General features: G+C 33.9%; 1 protein-coding gene across 1 annotated transcript; it reads left to right on the forward strand.

Moving 5' to 3' along the window:
* The first annotated feature begins 17766 nt into the window (after positions 1-17766).
* LOC147556849 (protein CROWDED NUCLEI 1-like) lies at positions 17767-18444 on the forward strand. The gene has a single exon (XM_086658714.1). It carries the CDS (start codon positions 17767-17769, stop codon positions 18442-18444), a length of 678 nt encoding a protein of 225 aa, XP_086514840.1.
* The last annotated feature ends 3787 nt before the right edge of the window (positions 18445-22231 follow it).

The following is a 22231-nucleotide window of genomic DNA, read 5'->3' on the forward strand; positions in this document are numbered from 1 at the left end:
AGTAAGCTTCATCACCTTCATCATATGTAAGTAACTTTTTTCCATTTATGCTTCATCAATATTTCAAAGTTTTCATCTTTAATTTTTTTGTTTTCATCTTTAGTTTTCATCGTGATGCATATCCATGATGAAAATCGGTTTTCATCATATGTAAGGAACTTACTTGTTTCTTTTTTTTATGTCAGGAAAAATGTTGAACTGTACATTTCTTGATTTGTTTTTTTTTTCTCTCTATATTTTATGTTATTCAACCATTATATGTAATGATGTTTTAGAATGTATATTTTAATTGTATTAGGATTAATAGTTTGTACATTTTCTCGAATGTATAAGGATCTGTTATATTAGAAAGTTCTAATTGTGTGATATATTTTTAGATTTTCAGTTATAATTTAGGGTTATTTCCCAAATGGCCCCTAACTTTGTGACCAGCTTCCTGCCTAACCCCCTACTTTATTAATAATTCCCATATGACCCCCTTTTTCAGTTACTGTTAACTTTCCGTTAACCAGTCATCATTTATCTCTCCTCCATCTCATCGTCTCTCTCTACCACCTAATCTTCTCGCCACCTCATCGTGATCTCCGACAAGGTCGTCGGTTGCCCAATTTTCCGGCGGCGACCTTCAAACATATAAAAAAAGTTTTTTTTCTCTCTCCTCTCTTCTCTCTCTAAAAAATACTTTTTTCTCTTACCTTTCTTTCTCTCTCTAGATCTGGTTCTTCAAGAACCAGATCTAACCTTGAAGAAGGTTTGCAACAGACCTTCTTCAAGGTCAGATCTGGTTCTTGAAGAACCAGATCTAGAGAGAGAAAGAAAGGTGAGAGAAAAAAAAAATTTATGTTTGAAGGTCGCCGGCCGGAAAATTTGTCGGCCGGCTACCTTGCCGGAGAAGACGATGAGGTGGCGAGAAGATGAGGTGGCAGAGAGAGGCGATGAGATGGAGGAGAGATAAATGATGACTAGTTAACGGTAACTGAAAAAAGGGTCATATGGGAATTATTGATAAAGTAGGGGGCTAGGTAGGAAGCTGGTCACAAAGTTGGGGGCCGTTCGAAAAATAACCCTATAATTTAACTATAACTCTAACATTTCATAAGCTGTACCCTACAATTCTTACAATGGTTTTCATGCTTTTTTCATAATTATGCATACATATTCATAATGTGTTGCACATATAATGTATGACATTTCATCAAATGTCAATGCATTTTCAAAATTGTCTTGTTCACTGTATACATTGTATGCAACAATTTCTAGGATAGATATCACAAATATATTCTTTTACAATTTATCAAATTATTGAATATTTTCAAACTTTTTGTTCTCACTACATATATCATTAGTAATTGTTCGAGGACAACTTTCACAAACATCTAAATACTCGGACCATTTTGATTTTTATCCAATACACAATAGTTAGTCTTCCAAGCATCTTCATATAATTTTATGTTTATTCAAATTCCATGCCTTTTCAAAAGTTTCATTTTGCTATAGACAATGAGAACAATTATGTTTGTTTATAATTATTTACAATGCTTCGCGAACATAATAAAATGTTTGATGTTGTTTTCGAGCGGATTACCCTACTTACAGTTCACAATGAAAATGAGATCGGATAATCAACCAGAAAAAAGAAGAAACCTCTAATATTGGAGGCCTGGGCGGTCTTTACAATTTTGATATACCGAGTAATTCCGTAAATGTAGAGTGTTGTTTGTTTCTTTTGTGGAATTCTAGACTTTGCACAATAAAATGCAATTTTTATATAAAACATTTAATGTAATATTTTGATTTTACAATATTGTTTTATACATATTTTATTTTTCATGGTCGTGAAATAGGTGATTTAGAGGCGGTAAACAATGTGTGAAGTTGGATTGTATGTGGTTTCCTGGAAGGGTATATTCACATTTACTTCTTACCACGAATGTTTACAATGATGAGGATTCACGACCCAAATAGCATTTATGAAAATGCAATATACATTATCCGATGTGCTCTATATTTATTCACGATGCATGTAACATTTGAGAATATGTAATCTAAATTTTTTACTTCAAGACATTTTTACCATGACTATTGGAATGAAGGATTGACGATCCGAATAACATTTAAGAAAATGTAGTGTACATTTTCAGATATTCCCTATGTATATTCACGATGCAAGTTACATTTTAGAAAATACAATGTTAAATTTATTTACTTCGAAACCTATTTTACCATGACTGTTAAGAATGAGGGATTCACAATCCCAATCACACTTATGAAAATGCAATGTGAATTTTCAGATTCAGCTATGTAAATTCACAATCCCAATACATTTAAGAAAATAAAATTTACATTTTCAAAAGTTATTGATTTATATTCACGATGCAAGTACCATTTAAGAAAATGTAATGTTAAATCTTTCTTACTTCGAAACGTTTTTTACCATAACTGTTTTGAATGAGGGATTCAAGGTCCAAATAGCATTTAAGGAAATGAGATGTACATTTTCGTGAGTGTCGTATGTATTTTCACGGTGTATGTGATAATTTAGAAAATGTACATTTTTTTTACTTCGAAACATATTTTAGCATGACTATTAAGAATGGGGGACTAGGATGCCTCCCGAGCGCGTCCACGATTGGCCAGGCCCATCCAAGGACACACCCTGGCCAGCTAATCGAATAACAGTTGTTATTTTTGCTATTTTTCATGTTTCTTCTTCCAAACTGTTGTTTTGATGTTTAATCATAAAAAATAGTGGGTTTTGAATCTCTAAATCCAAAACCAAAAACCCTAAAATCTTGTTTTCAAAAACTTTTTTCAAAAAACCAAAAAGTTTAGGTTTCTAAGCATTGAAACTTTTAAATCTTCCGTTTGATTACGTCTAAATCTAATTCAAACCAATGAAAACATGTCCGAATCTCTATTCAAACTAACCTATCTAATAAATCAAGTATGAATCTAATTTGTTCTAGTCAAAACTAGTTACATGCAAACGGCTGCCACTGTAGGGTTTTGTATGTATCTAATACACAAAATCATCTAACTAATGTTGTAAGCGGAATCCCAATCATCATATGATTAACACTAGTTATCTCAATCATCATAATGAACTAGAAACATAAAGAGAATACCTGAATTCGCTTTCCTCGAATTAGATTCCAACTCCTTTATTCTGAAGATGAGAGCTTCATATGTAGCTCCTCTACTTAAGACACCCGAGTGAATAACTTGATCTCCCTTCTTTGTTGTCCGTTGGAACTCCATTGAAGGTTGAGAAGAAGAACCATTCTTCTTTTGACTCTATAAATATATTGGGAGCTTTTTCTCTAAAACCCTCTCTCTCCACTTAGTTGTATATTGTGAGAGAGAAGTTGTTTTCTCTTGAGAAAAATCCGACCCTTTTTCTGAACTCTAATGACCCTTATCTAGAGAAATCCTAACAGGAGTCTCACTCAAATTTGGTTTCAATAAGAGTCCCGGAAAATATAAACACCCAAATTTCCCTTAATACCCTTTTAAGGGAAATTAGGGTTTCCCCTTAATATGGTGTGTGGCCGGCCACTTAAGCCCATTAATGGGCTTGGCATGGCCGGCCCACTCCCACACTATGGTCGTTCAGATCAACCCATTACTGAGTTTGATCTGGACACCCCATAAGTGGATTTTCCACCTTTTCGGGCTTCTCTTTCGAGCCCGATTTTTTCTATCTTTTGACACTATCAGACTGGATTATATCCATCTATAGGCAAGCTCTCATGAGTCAACTCTCTCGGATCAAGCTACCACTCTTTTGTGTAACCCGTTGTAGGATCCGGTCTATGTTAGCCGCGGATTACCGAAGTGATGCGACGATCATAAGCGGCTTCTAGCTAAGCATTACGATCCCTAATTGGACCGGACTAGATGATCTTCCGAATAAAGTCATCGTTATCAAACCACTTTTAGATCACAACGAAACCACTTTTGCGAAATCTAATTAGGTTCAATACAATTGGTTCATTTGTTGCTTCTACACCAATGTCGGAGTTGGTTTTGGTAGGATAGTTGGCATTATATTATCTGTAGCCATAGTGGTGTTGTTGTTGTGAAGAACAATGTACTTGTTGGTTCAGATTGGCTGACAAAATGGAATAACAAAAATGAAACTAATAGTATTGAAATGAAATGGCATTTTAGTATTGAAACTAAATAGCATAGATAGTAGTCGAAGATCAATAACAAATTCTTAACATATCAAATACTAAAACGATCGCAGACAACACCCTTTGTACTGATCAAACTGTCATATTTAACATATATATAATCTAACCTAAACGTTCACCTATAACCTATACGGTAAATCCAAACATCCTAAAAATATATAATTTAACCTAAACCTAAACGTTCACTTATAACTGTCATATTGTTGTACAATAAATTTATTCTATGAATGAAACAACAAGTATTACACTTCACAATTAGTCTTTACCTATACAAACTAACTTAAATCTACTGGAACAAAACAAACCTAAATCTACTTGATTATCTACTATCAATAGTTGGTGTTGTTATTCCTAATAGTTCGAAATAACAAAGAATTGAGAAAATAAACCAAAAAAAAGGCAAGGGAGAGTTTTGAACTTGTGACCTCATGCCTATTTTGTAAGCTGCTTACAAACTAAGCTACCAATCTTTTTTTGAATCATTTTACATTGTCTAGCCATTAGACTTGTTCGAAATTTAAAGGCCCCTCGGACAATGTGAAAAGTTCGTAGTTTGAGGGGATCTGGTGCGACCGCAACGATCACACCCCCTCAAACACGCCCCTATCCTTTATTTTGGTGAAATTATTGTTATACATCATGTCCCAGAACCATATGTTCAAAAAAAAAATGTTCAACAAAAAAATAAAAATGTCCCAGAACCATATACTAAGGGGGGGGGGGGGGGGGGGTAGTGGATTGGGACTTTCGTGGACATTTGAGTATCCGCGAAAGTCTGAGGCGTTCAAATCCGGACATTTGAGAGTCTATGAAAGTCCGAGGCATTCAAATTCAGACCTTTGAAAGTCCTCGAAAGTCCGAAGCATTCAAATCCCAACATTTGAGAGTCTATGAAAGTCTGAGGCATTCGATTATAGGCAAAATGTCCCAGACTTTGGTAGACTTCATAGTTTGATTGATTTTGTGAAGGATTTGGGACAAATTTGGAGCCCAAAATGTCTTTACAAAAACAAGAGACATTTGAAGTCCATCATGTGATTAAAAAAAAAAATAATATTAAAATAATAAATGACCACCAAATGTCCATCAATGTCCACAAATATTCACAGGATATCTACGAAAGTCGAAAAATATATTTTGAAATGTTCATACAAATATATTATTCCATGTGATTAAACAATAATGATAATATTAAAAATAATAAATATCCACCAAATGTCCATCAATGTCCACAAATATTCACAGATGTCTACGAAAGTCGAAAAATATATTTTTAAAATGTTCATACAAATATATTATTTAATGTGATTAAACAATAAAAATATTAAAGTAATAAATGTCTACCAAATGTCCACCAATGTCCACAAATATTCACAGATGTCTATTAAAGTAGAAAAATATAATCTTGATTAGTAAAAATATAACATGCATTACACATTTTGTCAATGGACTCAAGATCTTGAAATGTCCTGGACAAGATCTTGAAATGTCCCCAGGACATTTCGTCTATAGATTAAATGTCTTGAAATGTCTATAAAGACATTTTATCTACAAACTCAACGTCTTGAAAATGTCTATGAAGACATGTTGTCTATAATTAGTCGTCTGAAATTTCTTAAAATACTACGAGACATTTTCTCTATGAAAGTCTATGAACGTCCCAATCCACTACTCCTAAACGTGAACGATGATAAACAGTTGAAGTCATGGGAAATGGTTCTTTTATCAATTTCTTTACGCTCATAAGGTGGACCCGAGTTTTCCACTACAAAACTTGACAGATGAGACACCATTAATTTAATTCTGTCTCTTGAGAAAATACAGAGAGAGAGACTATTGAGTGTTGAGTGAGAGACAGGAACCTGCCCCGGCGTGATCACCTGAACTTCGTCTGGTCAGGAGGCTTTAGCAACTGACAATACCTACGCACGTGACACACTGTCCTACTTGTCTTCTCCTTTTCTTGTACGTGTGCCCTTTATCAAAACAAATCTTAAACCCTAGTACTACTGTTTACACGTACCAAACGTCTCTTTCACATATAATTCATAAGATTATTAAAGTAAAATGACGAAAATACCCTCAAAAGGTGGCCAAGATCTGGTGGGAGGAGAGGAAGCTTTTGGTCTTCGGCTGACTGACTAGAGAGAAATTAAAAGAGCTCAAGACTGAAGAGAGAGAAAGTAGAGTGAGAGAGAGAGAGACAAATATCTCGAATATGGTTTGTGTTTTTATGGGGGCGATCCCGAGGGCGTAGTAGGTGGGGGGCCATTGAAACTGTTATCTTATCTCTCCTTCTTTATCTTTCTTTTTTGTTGAACCTCCTTCTTTATCTTTCCAACAGAAAAGAGGAGGAACACAGGTGATGATATTTATTTCTTTCTTTTGGTACTTTAAAACTCTCTTAAAAGTAATATTAAGCAACCAGAATTCTTTTACTATACAAAATTAGTAAAATTGCTGTGTAAATAGATTTCAAATCTACTCTTTTTTAAAAAATTTATTTGAAATTTATAATTCAAAGTCTGGGTTTACATGAATAAGAGCTTAAGTTTGATTTTTATTTTATTCGTGATGTCTTCTGATTCATCTATATATTATCTCGAATTAAATTTTAAGTTCGTGTGACTTAGAATATTTACATAAAAAATTAATTTTAATAAATCATCGAGGTCTAAGAAAAACAAATACCACAATTTTTACCATGTCTAATCCTCATATAACTTGGTGGTCCAACCTTCAATGAGGTGGGATTTAAATAAGCAATATTGAGTGGCAGATTGCTTAATTAAAGTCACAAGTAGATAAAATTAGACTAGCCTAATTAAAGTCACAAGTGGATAAAATTATATTTAGAATGTATATACTCACAGTTTTTGTACTTAAAATCTCAAAAATGAAAGAAGTTCGAGAAAGCTATAACATTTATTAAAAAGAAAACACCTACTAATTGAACTGAAAACTGAAAACTTAATTGCAGCTAAAATCATTTGATGAAAATTATTCTTACAACACAATGGTGTTCGAAATAAATAATGTACGTAGAGTAAATTTTATGTCTCATTAATCACAATTTTTTCACAAGGTTTTACTTAAATAAAATTGAAAGAAAAAAACTTACATTTAACAACGATATTTAAAATGTTGATGGTTGTACCTCTTGTGTGAAACTGAAAACATATAAAAATAAATAAAAGAAACCTCACATAGAGTGGCAATGGATACTCCAACAGTCCAACTTCCAATCGCCAACAAATGAGTAGGAAAAGTGAATTGCAATCCCATCACTTTAGATTACATCAAATTATTTCGATATCTTACTATGAAGTAGTAGATTATAGAAGGATAGAAAATAGGAAATTTGTCGAAAACCTAATCTTATACTTTTTTAAGTTAGAAAGACAAGTTATATTTTGTTTAGTTGAAATCCCAAATCTTATTTTGTTTGGTTAAAAATTCAATTTTGTATCTTTTATAGTTAAAAAATCAATATTTGTTTTTAATCCTCTTGTAAGTTGTTCCAGAGATCTTACAAGCTGTTGCAGAGATGTTACAAGCTGTTGCAGAGCTCTTGCAAGTTATTGGAGAGCTCCTATAAACTTTTGCAACCATTTTGCAAGTTGTTGCAAATTATGAAAATACTTGGGGAGCTGAAGAGTAGAAAAGATTGAGTGACCATTTCTTACCCAAACGAAACATTTCTAGGAATTTTGACGTTTAAAATAACATGATTACTAGTGGATAATTCATTTTTTTAAAGTAATGTAATTACTTCATGTCTTTGATACATCAAATGATGAAATATGTTTTTTTGAGAAATTTGGTCAAAATTCCTAGAAATGTTTCGTTTGGGTAAGAAATGGTCACTCAATCTTTCTACTCTTCAGCTCCCCAAGTATTTTCATAATTTGCAACAACTTGCAAAATGGTTGCAAAAGTAATGCAATTAACTACTTTGAACATGCAACTCCTGCCAAGTGGGGAAAGAGCTCCACTATGTTTAATATTTTTGGGACATTAACCAAATGTATCCAATCACTATTCAAATTTTATAAAGTATACAAGGTTTCGAGTCTGGTATAGTGAACTCATGAGTTTGCCCATAGTTATACTTGTAGATGTTGTAGGTCTATTTATAAATTAAAATACTCCATTCGTCTTATTTTGTTTGTAGTTTTGAGGAATTCAACTTATTAAGGATATGTTATTTAATATTGACAAATTTAAGTTTTTTTTCCTTAAACTACCCTAATTATTTCATTAAATACAACATTGTTAGAAGTGTAGAATCAATTCGAACCTTTTAATTGTATTTAAACTGAAGGGTAGTTTTGAAAATTTTATCATGTTAAGAACAAAATGAAAGTTATAAATGGAAAGTGAACAAACATTTGGGGACATCCAGAAAAGGAATAACAACCCAAAAAATGGGACGGATGGAATAGGTGGTTAGTGACATGTCATAAACACATTCTATAAATAGTTAGTGGAAATCACAAGCACTGATGATGAAAAAATGGTCATAAGTTGACTACGATCAATAAGTTAGGAAATACCAAAAGTTTAACGCGTCCACCGTATTAAGTCAACAAATAAGTTGAATCCGAAAGAGTTTTGCCACTTAAGCTCATAATAGGAGGGTCGGTAGATTGTCCTGTACGTCGAAGCCCAGCCTTGACTCAAATACATCCAGGCCTGCCTGGAATTTAAGAGAAAACTAGGAGGTCCGCGTAAGTGGGCCGATACTTCAATCCCGAAAAATGGGGTTAGAAGCATGCCTAATGGGTTATCAAAATAATCCTGAAATCCTTTAAAAAATTCCAGTCGGTGAGGATCTAAAGTATTAACCCAACTTGGACATCAAGAGTCTTGCTGAAGGAAACTTTCTCCACCGACTCATCTCCGTCGCTAGATACAGTCGACAACAAAGACCCTTAAAAGGTAAAGCTAAGCCTTGAATAAGGTACTAATTCAACAATACAATAACTCCTAAAATTTGGGTTAATTGAACATTCAATTATTTAACTGAAAGGCAAAACTTGAATGTCGTGAGCGCCAGAGAAGAAACTAAATTCCTTGCAGATTTCGCCTCCCAGATCGAGAAGAGCAAAACGGGATTCAACGTACCAGTCTCTTTATTTTGACTGATCCAAAAAAGACAAATTTTGACATCATCAAACATATTTCATCATTTGATCTATCAAATTTTGACATCAACAAACATATTTCATCATTATTTCATAAAAAAAACATATTTCATCATTTGATGTATCAAAGACATGAAGTAATTATATTACTTTAAAAAAAAAATTATCCACTAGTAATCATGTTATTTTAAACGTCATGTATCTATTTCTCTAGAAAAACATTAAATTTTAAGTTTTTTTTCTACTCCCCTTCTTCTTTGATTCTTTCTTCTTCTTTTTCGTCTTCTTCGGTTTCTTCTTCTTTCTTCTTTTTCGGTTTCTTCTTCTTCCCCTTTAATTCCTCTTCTCTTTTTCTCTTTAACACCACCATCAAATTTAAGAGGAGTTCGAGTTTTCCAGCATCACTAGATCTAAGAGCAGTTCGGTTATTTCACCACCATCACCACTTCTTTTTCCATATTGACAAAAAAGGTGTGGTGTTGAAGATTTGTTAATCGAGATGGACATGGTACTAGTTTTGTTATTATCCGAGACAAGGAACCAATGGTGGAGTCTATTAAAAAGAACTTATAGGAATTGCATTGGGATGTTAAAGCATATTTTAATTTAGAAGAAGATGAAGACGAGGCAATTCTTGTGATCCAAAAGGATATGTGGTTGACAATAACGGCGGATCCAAAAAATTTTCTTTATGAGGGCACCTTAAGAACCTCTATCGAATTAGTTATAAGTGAATTGTTAAAACATGTGTCATTCAGACTAATGATCTCTATATGTCATAATAACACTTTCAACTAACTGGGCTACGACTAACCATGACTTGCTTTGACTAAATCTAAATATAAATATTTAGCGTACACAATGAAATTTATGTAAACACAAATATGTACGAATTATATATATGTTAAATAAATGACCTTTTATCTAAAATTTGATCATCGTAATCAATATTTTGTAGAGAGTAAAGGAAGCAGAGAAAGAGAGATAAGAGTGCTGAAAAAGAATATCTTAAGAAAATATATATATGACGAAGAGGGCATGAGGGTAATATGGAGATTCAAATAACTCTACTAGAGGTTGGATAAATTCTAGCAGAAGAATAACTCAAACTTGAATAAGAGTTAAATAGAAAATTTGAGATGCTAGAAAACTTGACGTGCCCCTAGAGGCCCCAACGTTGTTGGTTGAGAACTTCAACTATCTGATTCTCAACAGTATGCTTTTAGGTTTATTCCATTTTGTTGTTTTGGTTTTTACATGTTTTATTTTATATGGATGTGCTCTCATGTTCTTGTTCTTCCTCTCATGATAATGAATCTGATGTTGATGTCGATGATGATGTGCTACAAGATCTGAATCCCTAATTTATCTTATGATGATGAAGAAGAAATTTTCAACTTTGAAGAAGAATCTCAATTTTTTTGTTCGCGATTTGCAAATTGAGTTTGCAAACCCGATATTACATTCTGCAAAGCTTGCAAATCATGTTTTGCAACTTACATTTCGCAAACCCCAGTTTGCACTTTATATTTTGCAAACCCCAATTTACAGAAAAACAGAAAAAACAATGTTTTTTTGAAAAATAATTTCAAAAAAAATGTAATGAAAGTGAATCTTGTTAGCAAGCTGATGAAAAATTATTTCTAAATATATAAATTACATAAAAATCAGACATCTCAAGAAAAAGTTAGATAGATTTAAAGTTTTAAAGAAATAAAAAATTACTTGCATAAAATGACAAAAAGGTACTTTAGTATTTTTATGTTTTTTTTTACCTGAATAATAATTATGAAATGTTTTGTGCTTTTCTACTCATTTTCAATATTATTTTGACCTCTTTAGTTATCGACCCATCATTTGTTTCCATACGTTAAGTTTATTTTCCAGTCTAATTAGTGGTCGAGAATTGGAAACTTAATTGTCCAAAGGTGCCTATAGCATGTGGCACGCCCCATGTCCAACTATGAAGAATGAAAGAAAATGATTTCTTTTTCAATTAATGAATTCTATTTTTTATGGGCACGAGCACATTTTGCAAGTTTGTCCGCATGACCATTGCTATTGCGGCGAATGTGCGAGGAGGTAATGTCTACAAATTTCGGAATGAGTTTTCTGATTGTTGAGATGTGAACTTTTGATTGCCATTGTATCGTCTTTTTGGAGTTGCGCATATGACTGATAAGACTTTAATTATTGTTTTTTAAATGGAGAAATCTCATGTTCTTTTCCAATGCCCATAAGATTTCACATAATATTGTTTTGTATTCATTTTTTTGTATTTCTAGCCTGAAGATTTCTGATTCGTGTCTATAATATTAATAGAAATTGGTCTGTAACACCGCCTCCCCTTCTTACTCTAGGTTGTCATTATACTTTAGTTTGGTTAGTGTATCCTTATTTTTTGAGCAAAAAAAAGAAAAATGAATTACCATTAGTTGTAAATGGAAATTTCTCATGCATCTTTATACTTGTAATTACTATTTTTGTTTCTTCTATTATGTAATTCTTTTCTCTCGTAGAAGTTCATTATACTTCTTCGACGTATGAATAAAATCAGCTTTAACATTATTTGGCTGGTGTTATTATTTTGACATGGTATCACGAGCATAAGGCTTCTTCAATTTTTGATATTATTTGGGATTCTTATCATTATTGTAAGCTTTTCTATTTACACTCAAAGTTAGTATTTTTATTTTGGGTTAATTCCGTTTTGGCCCCCAATTGATGACCAACTCACTATTTTGGCCCCAATAAGTGTCCGGCAGTTCGATTTGACCCCAAAGACCACTTTTCGAGCAGTGTTGACATCATCAAGTCAAATACAATACTTTTCTATACCCGAAATACCCCTCTGACCATATCTTCTCTTTCCTATTTCGAATCCCGAGCAATCACATCAATCCGGCAAATAAATGCCTTATTCTTTACCTTTCCAAGAAATTTACTTTCTCTCCATTAACTTCATCAGACAACCACAACTGTGAAATTAATTCTTCTTCTCTCTACTTTCCCATACTTTTTCTCTCTAGAAATTAATCTCCCTTCATGAAGTTAATAGAAACCTCATCTCTTCACATACTCACTTTATCTCATCTTTCTTCCTTAATGCTCACAAAAGAGAAAAGAAACATTTCTCTCTTAAAAAACTTTCATTAAAACAAATTTGTATATATACTATGTTGTTCTTCCCATATAAAAAGATTTATTTGTTAAATCACAAGTAAAAATTATTTCTCTCTTTCTCTCCCCCTCTCTCTCTCTCTCTCTCTATATATATATACATATATATAGCCAAACTTGATTATTTTGCCCTAGCTAAGTTAAATCTGATAAAGAACCCAGCTTCATTTAAACAGTTAGAGAAAATTTTGAAACTTTAATTTACGATAAACTAAGTCAAACGATAGGAAAAATATATGAACTTTAATTACTGTTTGTATACTGTAATGGTGATAACCCACAATTGCTCAAGCAAGCTATTTTGGTTAGCTATTGACGAAATACTTTAATGGGAACATGTCTGCTATAACCAAATACTGTTCTTGACTTAAAAAAAAAGATATTGTTCTTGAGGTTTATTTCAGTTATTTCATGTAAATCTTACTTGGGTAAGTTTTAATATGATGTTGCACTAGTATTGTCTTTATCCTTTACCCTCAAGATCTGCCTATCCTTTATCTATGATAGAGAGAGGAAGTTACAGAGAGAAAGATTTCAGTAGCTTTTTTCGAATCAAGCATCAAACATATCATCACGAAGTTCATCTTCGTAAAAAACAAATGCAGGAAAATTAAATCTTACAGAGTGATCTCTTATTTGGTTATCTAATTTTTGCTACACCCATTTTCCCATCCTTACAGTAGTTTACCTTCATTTCTTTAATGGAGATGATGGAAAGAAAGTAAATGTCTTTGGGAAGGTAAAGAATAAGGCATTTATTAGTCGAATTGATGTGATTGTTCGGGATTCGAAGTGGGAAAGAGAAGATATGGTCAAAGGGGTATTTCGGGTATAGGAAAGTATTGCATTTGACTTGATGATGTCAGCACTGCCCAAAAAGTACTCTTTGGGGCCAAAACGGTGAGATGGTCACAAATTGGGGGCCAAAACGAAATTAACCCTTTATTTTTCATTATTATCATTTTGTTAGTTCCATTTAAACCAAATCTGGACTACTGTACCTAATTAGACCTAGAACGGTTAGATTTAATTTTCTTTGCTTCATTCAGGCGTTTATACGCACCTCTTTTGAACCTGACTCAGACGTCTACAGGCACCTTTTTCCTGATCCGGTTCAACCCAATTGAATCTAACCCGAGAAAATTCTTTTCAGTTTTAGAAACCCTCAAACGCTTCTTCCCCAACGTCATTCGTCGTTCCCTTCCTCTCTTTTTTCCACGTTAACAACATCAAACACTGGTAAAACACACATTATATTATGGACTGTAGTTTTAGTTTAAAATCGTGTCGGTCCCTTAATAATGACAAACCAAGATTGTAGAATTCCAAATGTTTGTTCGACATCTTTTCGTCGCTTTTCGGCTTATTGCAAAACTTTTTTTTCTTACTTAAAAAAAACATTTTTCGTTGGATTTCGAGAGTACTGTGAGATAGTTTACGCAAGAGTTGTCCAGTTAACATATATACCATTAACCAATTGATATATGTTATCTTACTCATTTCTTTTGATATAAATGATCAATTTTAAGAGTAAAATGAAGTAATAAAAAAAAATTCTAATTCGGTCATAAAAATAGTAAATTTGGCAAATCATATTTTGAATGAGTGAAATTTTTGTCAACAAAAAGGGTTTTTTGGTGTGTGTTTTCGCCGACACACGGCTGCAAGAGCATCCCCAACGGCCCTGGAGATCCCCAAAAATTTGGTGATCTCCAGGGCCTTTGTTACCCAACGACACAGCAGATTAGCAAATATCTCCTGTGCCGTGAATAGTAACCAAAATGGTGAGAGGTGGGTCAGGGGTATTAATCACTTAATATTTGGTCCTCTTTTTGTTTCTTCTTTTATTTTTGGTCCCTCTTTATTTTTTTCGTAACCCTTTAATTTTTTTTTTTTTGTGTTTGGTCTGATAAATTTTTTAATTACTTAACTAAATTACAATAAAACCGAAAGTTAAACATTTAATCTTAATATTCGGAAAAAAAAACTACCTAAATATTTTTATTTATACCCTTAATAACACATAATCGAACTATTATGATTTTTTCATCTCCACCGCTATCGATTTTGAGTACTCCGGGTTTTCGGAGACATTACAATATTATTAGTCCTAAGTGAACAACTCATTGAAGAATCAATAATATTCATCATTGCCTTTTTTTCATAGATGATCAATCAAAGCGTCTTGTAATTCAAAATGAACCTTTTTATCTTTAATTTGCTTGTGCATAGCAAAGGGACGCTATTAACGAATGAAGTGATAAGGAACGTGAACTTGAGATGGAGAAAGTTATTTATGCACGAAAAAAGATGGAGTATAGCGTTATGCATATGGACGTCAATACAATTACAAATGACAAACATACTTTCGAAAAGAATAACAACAAATATATTAATTTGGAAAACAAAGTGGTAATTCGTTTGGAGGTCCGTACGGAGGAGGAGATGGAGGTGAAGGTGGAGATGGAAGTGGAGATGGAGGTGGCTATAGCGGTGGATGAGGAAGTGACTACCGAGATGATGATTTACATTCGTATTAACGAAGTAGTTTAAATTCGTAATTTTAGTAAAATGTCGTATTAGTTTCAATTTGTAGGTTTAGTAAAATGTTGTAGTTTTAGTAAAATGTCGTATTAGTTTCCGTTTATAATTTTAGTAAAATGTCGTATTAGTTTAATTTGTAGGTTAAGTCTTGTAATTTCAACTAGTGAAATTTATTTTACAAAAAATTAGTTGTTAAAAATGGTATAAATGAAATTAAGTGCAATTAATAGTGATTTGGTGGGACTTTATAGTGTTTTGTCTTTGAGTTCAACAATTTGAAAACACCAAACCATTTAATGAAGATTCTTTTTTGGTGATATCTTTAGTGGCAACCATTGGAGATGCTCTAATCGGTCTTAAAAAGCTTTATGCAAGTGAATCAAGCAAGCAAGACAAGACACTCGTGATGGTACTCATCATGATTATTAGTAGTTGTAGTTCAATACGAGACCAAAAAAATGTGAGAATTCCTTTTGTTTGATCTTCCAAGGTACATGACAACATCAATTATCTCAATTTTCAAATAAGAAATGGCAAAAAAGTCTTGGAGGGTGCTTGATTAATACTCATACTAAGAACACCAACCATTTGTTGGTGACATCCACTTAATCTTGTCGTATTAATATCAAATCTCTTAGAGAATCATTTTTAAGATTTTTATGGAGGGTGAGAGACTGAAAGTTTGGTAAGAGAAGAATATCCTATCTAACTGTTTGTCATTTTTATGGTGGAGATTAGAGTGAGAAGGGAGAAAGCTAAAATTGTCAAGTGGGGTTTGACTTCCAAGAAAATTAGATCAGTAAATGTTTATGAACCAACCAAAAGAAAATTGACCCGCGGTTCAGCTACTATTTTGGCTTAATCCAGCTGGGATATGTAGCCGGACAAGAATTAGGAAGAGAAAGTATGCTTTTTCTATTTAAATTTTGCACGACCAGTTCTCCAGCTGGGATAGTGGCTAGCATAGTATCTCGGATGCAACCAAAGCAATGCTCTACGTCTATACCTTCGCCAAATCCTAACACTCCAGTCCCCTTAGTCTTGGTCCACTTTCTAGGAGTAAGTCTAGGTTAAACTTAACTCCACCACATATAACAAATAAAAAGATCAAGAAGAAGAAGACAACAGGTGATGCAGGCGCATAACGGGACGGACCCGCAATCCAGCGCGCCCGAGGCCTAGTCGGCCAATCTAGTTAGTTTAGAAAGTTTTAATTTAAGAAGGATTCATAATGACTCTAGGTTTAGGAAGTTTTAGGTATTTCTATTATTTAGGAATCCTAGCTTATGTCTATCTAGGAAAGTTTAGTAATCTATAAAAGGAGGTCCAGTCTTGTTTATTATTCATATTGAAGAGAAAAACCCCTTGAAGTTTAATAAAGTTTAGTTTATTTATAGTTATTTACCGTTCTTCGTTTATTTATATTGTTCTTCTTTTAATTCCGCTGCGTCTACATCAAGTGGTATTCAGAGCCATCAAAATTCTGGAATTTTTTCAAAAAAAATAAAAAAAAATCTATGGATACATCTCCTCTTGAATGTTGGAAAATTTTTCCACGTTTATGTTGGGATCCCATTAGAGATACAACTCAATTTTATATTGATCGGAAAGATAAAAGAAAAATTCATCAAGTTTCTAAAATTCCACTCTTCCATGGTCAATTCCATATAAATTTCTGGATTCAACACATGGAAGATTGGTTCCGAAATCAAGAAGTTCATGACAATGATAAGGTTTTTTTGGTTGAGCAACATATATCCGAAAGAATCTATGAAGATTTCAATACAATGCAATGGAGACTCATTAATGAAGGAAAATCGATCGTAGATGATTGGAATAAAGTGAAAAGTATTTTTCGATACGCTTTTCTCTCTTTACATGAATACTTATCTTATATGGAATCTCAAATCCAATCGACCAAATTATTATCCGAAATTCCTTCGACTACCATAGTCAATATTATTGAAGGAGAGGTTCTTGATTAAAAAAATCATAGTTTTTCAATAGGAGGAAGATGATTTATCTTACCAAAATATTTATTTCAATGATCTATAAGAAGATAACTTCTCCTACTATGAGGCAGAAAATTTCTATGAGTCGAATATGGATGATTTTGGATACGAATGGGACGATTCAAAACATAACTATGAAGACAAAATACATATTGAAGAAAATCATCAAAAGAAGAATTCGACATGTTCGTATGATTGGGAACCCGGAGACGAATCAAGTAAGTCATATTTTTTTCTTCTCCTCCATCTTTGTACTATTCTACAGAACAACCAAATCAAAACCATTCTTCTACAAAACCCTTGCCGACACAACCACCACTGTATTCTCCTCCACCATATCCACCGCCACCAACGTATTCCCCTCATTATGTGACACCAAGCCATAACCTGAAACGTGAACAAAACCCTAGCCATGTATACTATAACACAGATTTTATAGGCACCCCCGGTTTTCACATACCCAATATTATTGTCCCAACTAGAAGCACCACCAAAACTCCATCCCTACCCAATCACCACATCCCACCCCAACACCACCAATCGTTACTTGCTCCATTCCCAACCTTAGGGATTGCAACACCAACACCAACACCAACACCATCACTAACACCAACACCAACACCAACACCAACACCAACAATCAATTTATTAGGAGAATATGGAGGTAATAAAGATGGTATTGGTGACATGGAAGTTTGGAGGAAGTTTAGACAAGCAGGTTTATTGATTGAGGCTTCTTGTGAGAAGGACCATGAAGCCTTCATTAAAAGGATTTCAAAACTTGAAAAAGATCTTTTCACATATCAATACAATATGGGTCTGCTCATGATTGAGAAGAAGGAATGGACATCAAACAATGACGAGCTTTGTCAGGCACTGGCAGAAGCTCGGGAGAGTCTTAAACGGGAACATACAAGGCACTCCAAGGCAATAGCTGAAGTAGAGAAGCGTGAAGAAAATTTTAGGAATGCTTTGGCCGTTGAGAAACAACGTGTTTCTGATCTTGAGAAGGCTTTGCGTCATACACGAGCAGAATCAAAAGAGATCAAGTATACATCTGTTACACAGTTGATAGAAGCCCATGCTTTGGTTACTAACCTTGATGAGAAATCTCTGGATGTAGAAGCCAAGCTACACATTATTGATGCCAAGATGGCTGAGGCAACTAATAAGATTTCGGAAGTGGAGAGCAAATCGATGGAGGTGGAGGCTCGTGAGAGTACACTTTGGAGGGAACGCCAGTCTTCTAACGCTGAACGAGAAATGCACAAGGAAGTTATATATATACAAAGGGAAGAAATGCGAGAATGGGAAAGTAAGCTACGAGAGCGAGAGGAACGACTGCTTGATAGCGGGGAACTCTAAATCAACGAAAGGAGAGAGCAAACGAGATCGAGAGGACTTTTAAGCAGAAAGAAAATCATATAGAAGATGCTGAAAAGAAAATTGATGAAACCGGCTTAAATTTGAAAAAGAAAGAAGATGAGTTGAACATACGACTAGCTAACCTTATTGGAAAAGAGAAGAAAGTTGATGGGCAATATGTTAATCCAAAACAATTTAAGCAATTTCTTTCGGCTTTGAAGATTGGTGTTTTGATGAATGATGAGCGTGTGGGTTTGAAGTCGAAGACGACGGAATTTGTCTCCATTACATTAAAGAACGAAGGAAAGGAGGTAGAAGCAGAACACATCAGGTTTGGATGGTTTGCAACTGAGAGAATTGACAAACATATTGATGTTGATCAGTCAAATTACATAAGATTGTTCATTGACGTCTCTAACGTGCTCGATAAAATACTTCTTAGAGAGAACATTGAGATAAGTATTTTTGCTACGATACCTTCTACAAAGAGGAAAACTTCGGCCAAAGATATTATTTATGGTGCTATGTTGATTAAGAAAGTAATTAAATTTCTACGTAATTACCGAGTTAGGGTATATAAACTTCACGAAGATGAACGTGGGAAGACCATTTTTGAGTGGCATATCGACGCTACATGTTTCAACATCATTAACTTTTTGGGAGTTGGTTATGCTTATACTTTGGCTATTGATGAAGTATTTTGGAGATTCGTTACAATTACTATTACTTCACATTTGCTCATAGTACTTCACACTTTCTTGAGGATTATTAAGTGGCTGAGCCTACCATGGGAAGTTGGCGAGATGTACATTATTTATTCACTAAGGCTAATTTTGCGAGAATCATTGGCATATGAGTTTGAGTACAAGGTTGACGATTTTTTGCACATTAGTATCCTTCAATTCCAGTTCAAACTTCATTCGAAGTGGGAATTACGGATCGCCTTGACAGAGTTCATCGTATGCGGGTGCATCAACTTGTTTTCTTCATCGAATCGGTTCGGGATGAACCTTCTGGGGAACGGGGAGCTGATGCAGGCGCATAACGGGACGGACCCGCGATCCCGCGCGCCCGAGGCCTAGTCGGCCAATCTAGTTAGTTTAGGAAGTTTTAATTTCAGAAGAATTCATAATGACTCTAGGTTTAGGAAGTTTTAGGTATTTCTATTATTTAGGAATCCTAGTTTATGTCTATCTAGGAAAGTTTAGTAATCTATAAAAGGAGGTCCAGTCTTGTTTATTATTCATATTGAAGAGAAAACCCCCTTGAAGTTTAATAAAGTTTAGTTTATTTACAGTTATTTACCGTTCTTCATTTATTTATATTGTTCTTCTTTTAATTCCGCTGCGACTACATCAAGAGGCCACACGGAAAGGAGAAAGAATCAAAAGAGAAAGCTCCTCCTATCCTATGTATGCCGATTGTCATCATTAGAGAAACCCCTTTAATTATTAGTGGGCTGGGGGGCTGAGGCTGAGGCTGGGCTGACACCCATATTTTTTCTTTTTCTTCTTTGGTTTCAAGGTTTAGTGAGTAAAGCATTTGGCTGAATAAATGAAATTTGGATGTGTTCTTATCCAAGGCTCGGCTTTGTGACAATGGCTTGAGGCCCACTTCTCTATGGATTTTCTATGAATTTGTCTGGGTGCCTCTAAAGGCGTTTTTCTTTTTTACTCAGACCATGCAGTGTCTGAAACATACGGACTATGTAGTCCAAGGGCATTCGGGCTGACCTTAGCCTGTGTTGTTCAAGCCCAGTACGGATCAGACTCAGTTCGAACAAACTTGGACTCGCCTAATACGTGGGGTGCAAAAGAGAAAACATACATGAGTAAGGGGCCTATAGTCTATAAACGCACCCATTTGGGGTTGGTCAAACAGTAAGCATTCCAAAATAGAAGCCAAAACCCAGATAAGAATACATAAACATAAGTTATACAAGACCCAGGTTTACAGTCCGAACTGTCTTATACTCTTATTTGGGGACAGTAGTCAAACTCAATACTCCTTTTTAAATACACCTTTTTTTTTGTTGAAAGATATGAATGTACACCTAATGACCTAATATACTTTTTTTTGAACAGGAAATTGGGCAGAAGGCCCAATTCCTATTTTTTTTTTTGTTAAAAAGACACCTTCTTTATTTAAGAAGCTAGGGCCCAAATAAAGTTTCTAAATGCTCTTGAAGGACAATTCTGTAGGCACTTACATTTTCAAGGTCAAAATTATCCTTTGTCTAATCAAATAATACCCAATAAACCAATTTAAAATAAAAAATATCAATTAGTTCCTCTTTCTCAAAAATAGGAAACGAGCACCAGAAAAACGAGAGACTTAGGGCGATTTTCACCGAGTTTGGTTGCACTTGATTTTATGATGTTATGATCATCAATCTATTTTAGGGTTTTGTGATTGAATCTCTTTAGTTGTTTAGGGTTTTGAGGTAGTTTTTTCTTAAAATTCTAGTGAGAGAAAGTTGTAGATTGTTTGATTTTGTTTATGTTGGATAGATGTGATTAATTTTCATTGTTCAGAGATTAATATTTACGCACGCTAACTGCTTGATAAAAATACTGAATGAAGATTGAATTGTTTGGGAACCTGACAATAGGCAACCTTAAATCTTGGTCTTGGCAGCTGATACATATTGTAAATCAGTTTCCAATCCGGATTGCAAATCAATTTGCAAACCGTAGTGCAAATCAGTTTGCAAATCGTAGTGCAAATCAGTTTGCAAACCCTGTTTGCAAACCATATTGCAAACCACTGCATACCAGTTTGCAAACCATATTGCTATTCACTTTGCATACCAGTTTGCAAACCACTGCATACCAGATTGCAAAGTCATAAAAAAAACAGAATCCATGTGCAACTTAGATGGAAATTACTTTTAGAAAGACTTACATATCTTTCAATTCAAAGTAACTCAATTTATGTACACAATGTATGTTAAACTTTGATGAATTACAACGTAGTTGTATTACGTAACGTTTTACAGGGGTTCGGGGCACAATCCTGCATCTATTGAAAAAAATTTAAAGAAACGTGTGAGGATGTTGTAAATATCCTGCATCTAAAAACCACTACAAATCAGTTTGCGAACCACTGCAAATCAGAATGCAAACCAGATTGCAAACCACTGCATACCAGATTGCAAACCACTAAAAATAACCAATGCAAATCAGTTTGCAAACCACTGCAACTTAAATTCATAAGACCAAATAAGTAAAAAACACATTCATCAAAATATTCATCAAAATAAGTAAGCAAATATATACTCAACATAATAAGATCAGAAAAATATTAAAGATTCGTCAAAATATTCACAAACACATTCATCAAAATATTCATAACAAATATTATATTCAAACGTTTTTTTAATTGAATCCAACAATATTTTTCATCTGAAACAATTTCAGCGACTATCTTTCCTCTAAGTTTCGTAATCTCATAGGGTTCAAACCTCTATTTCTTCAAAATTCTGGCCTTTTGTAGCATTCGAAATGAATTGACATGCGTATAAACCACAATCAACTCTGTAAAGAAAAAGACAAGTCATTTATTTCCTCCCTGACTATCTTCATTTGCACCATCTTTTTCATCTTCACCGCTTTCTTCTTTTTCGTGATTCATTTGTTGGAACTCATTATCAACCTGCATTAAGTACATTATTGAAAAATCTATTAAGTTTTTATCTAAGATCAGTTTGCAAATCAGTTAGCATACCAGTTTGCAAATCAGTTTGCATACCAGTTTGCATATCAGTTTGCATACCAGTTTGCAAATC

The sequence above is a fragment of the Eschscholzia californica genome, unplaced genomic scaffold (genome assembly GCF_041429995.1).
Source record: "Eschscholzia californica isolate CP2 unplaced genomic scaffold, dmEscCali1.0.p SCAF_2, whole genome shotgun sequence".
Lineage (NCBI taxonomy): Eukaryota > Viridiplantae > Streptophyta > Magnoliopsida > Ranunculales > Papaveraceae > Eschscholzia > Eschscholzia californica.

Bases quoted from the DNA above. Each gene is read 5' to 3' on its own strand.
- LOC147556849 (XM_086658714.1), top strand. From the start codon at position 17,767: ATGGAAGTTTGGAGGAAGTTTAGACAAGCAGGTTTATTGATTGAGGCT.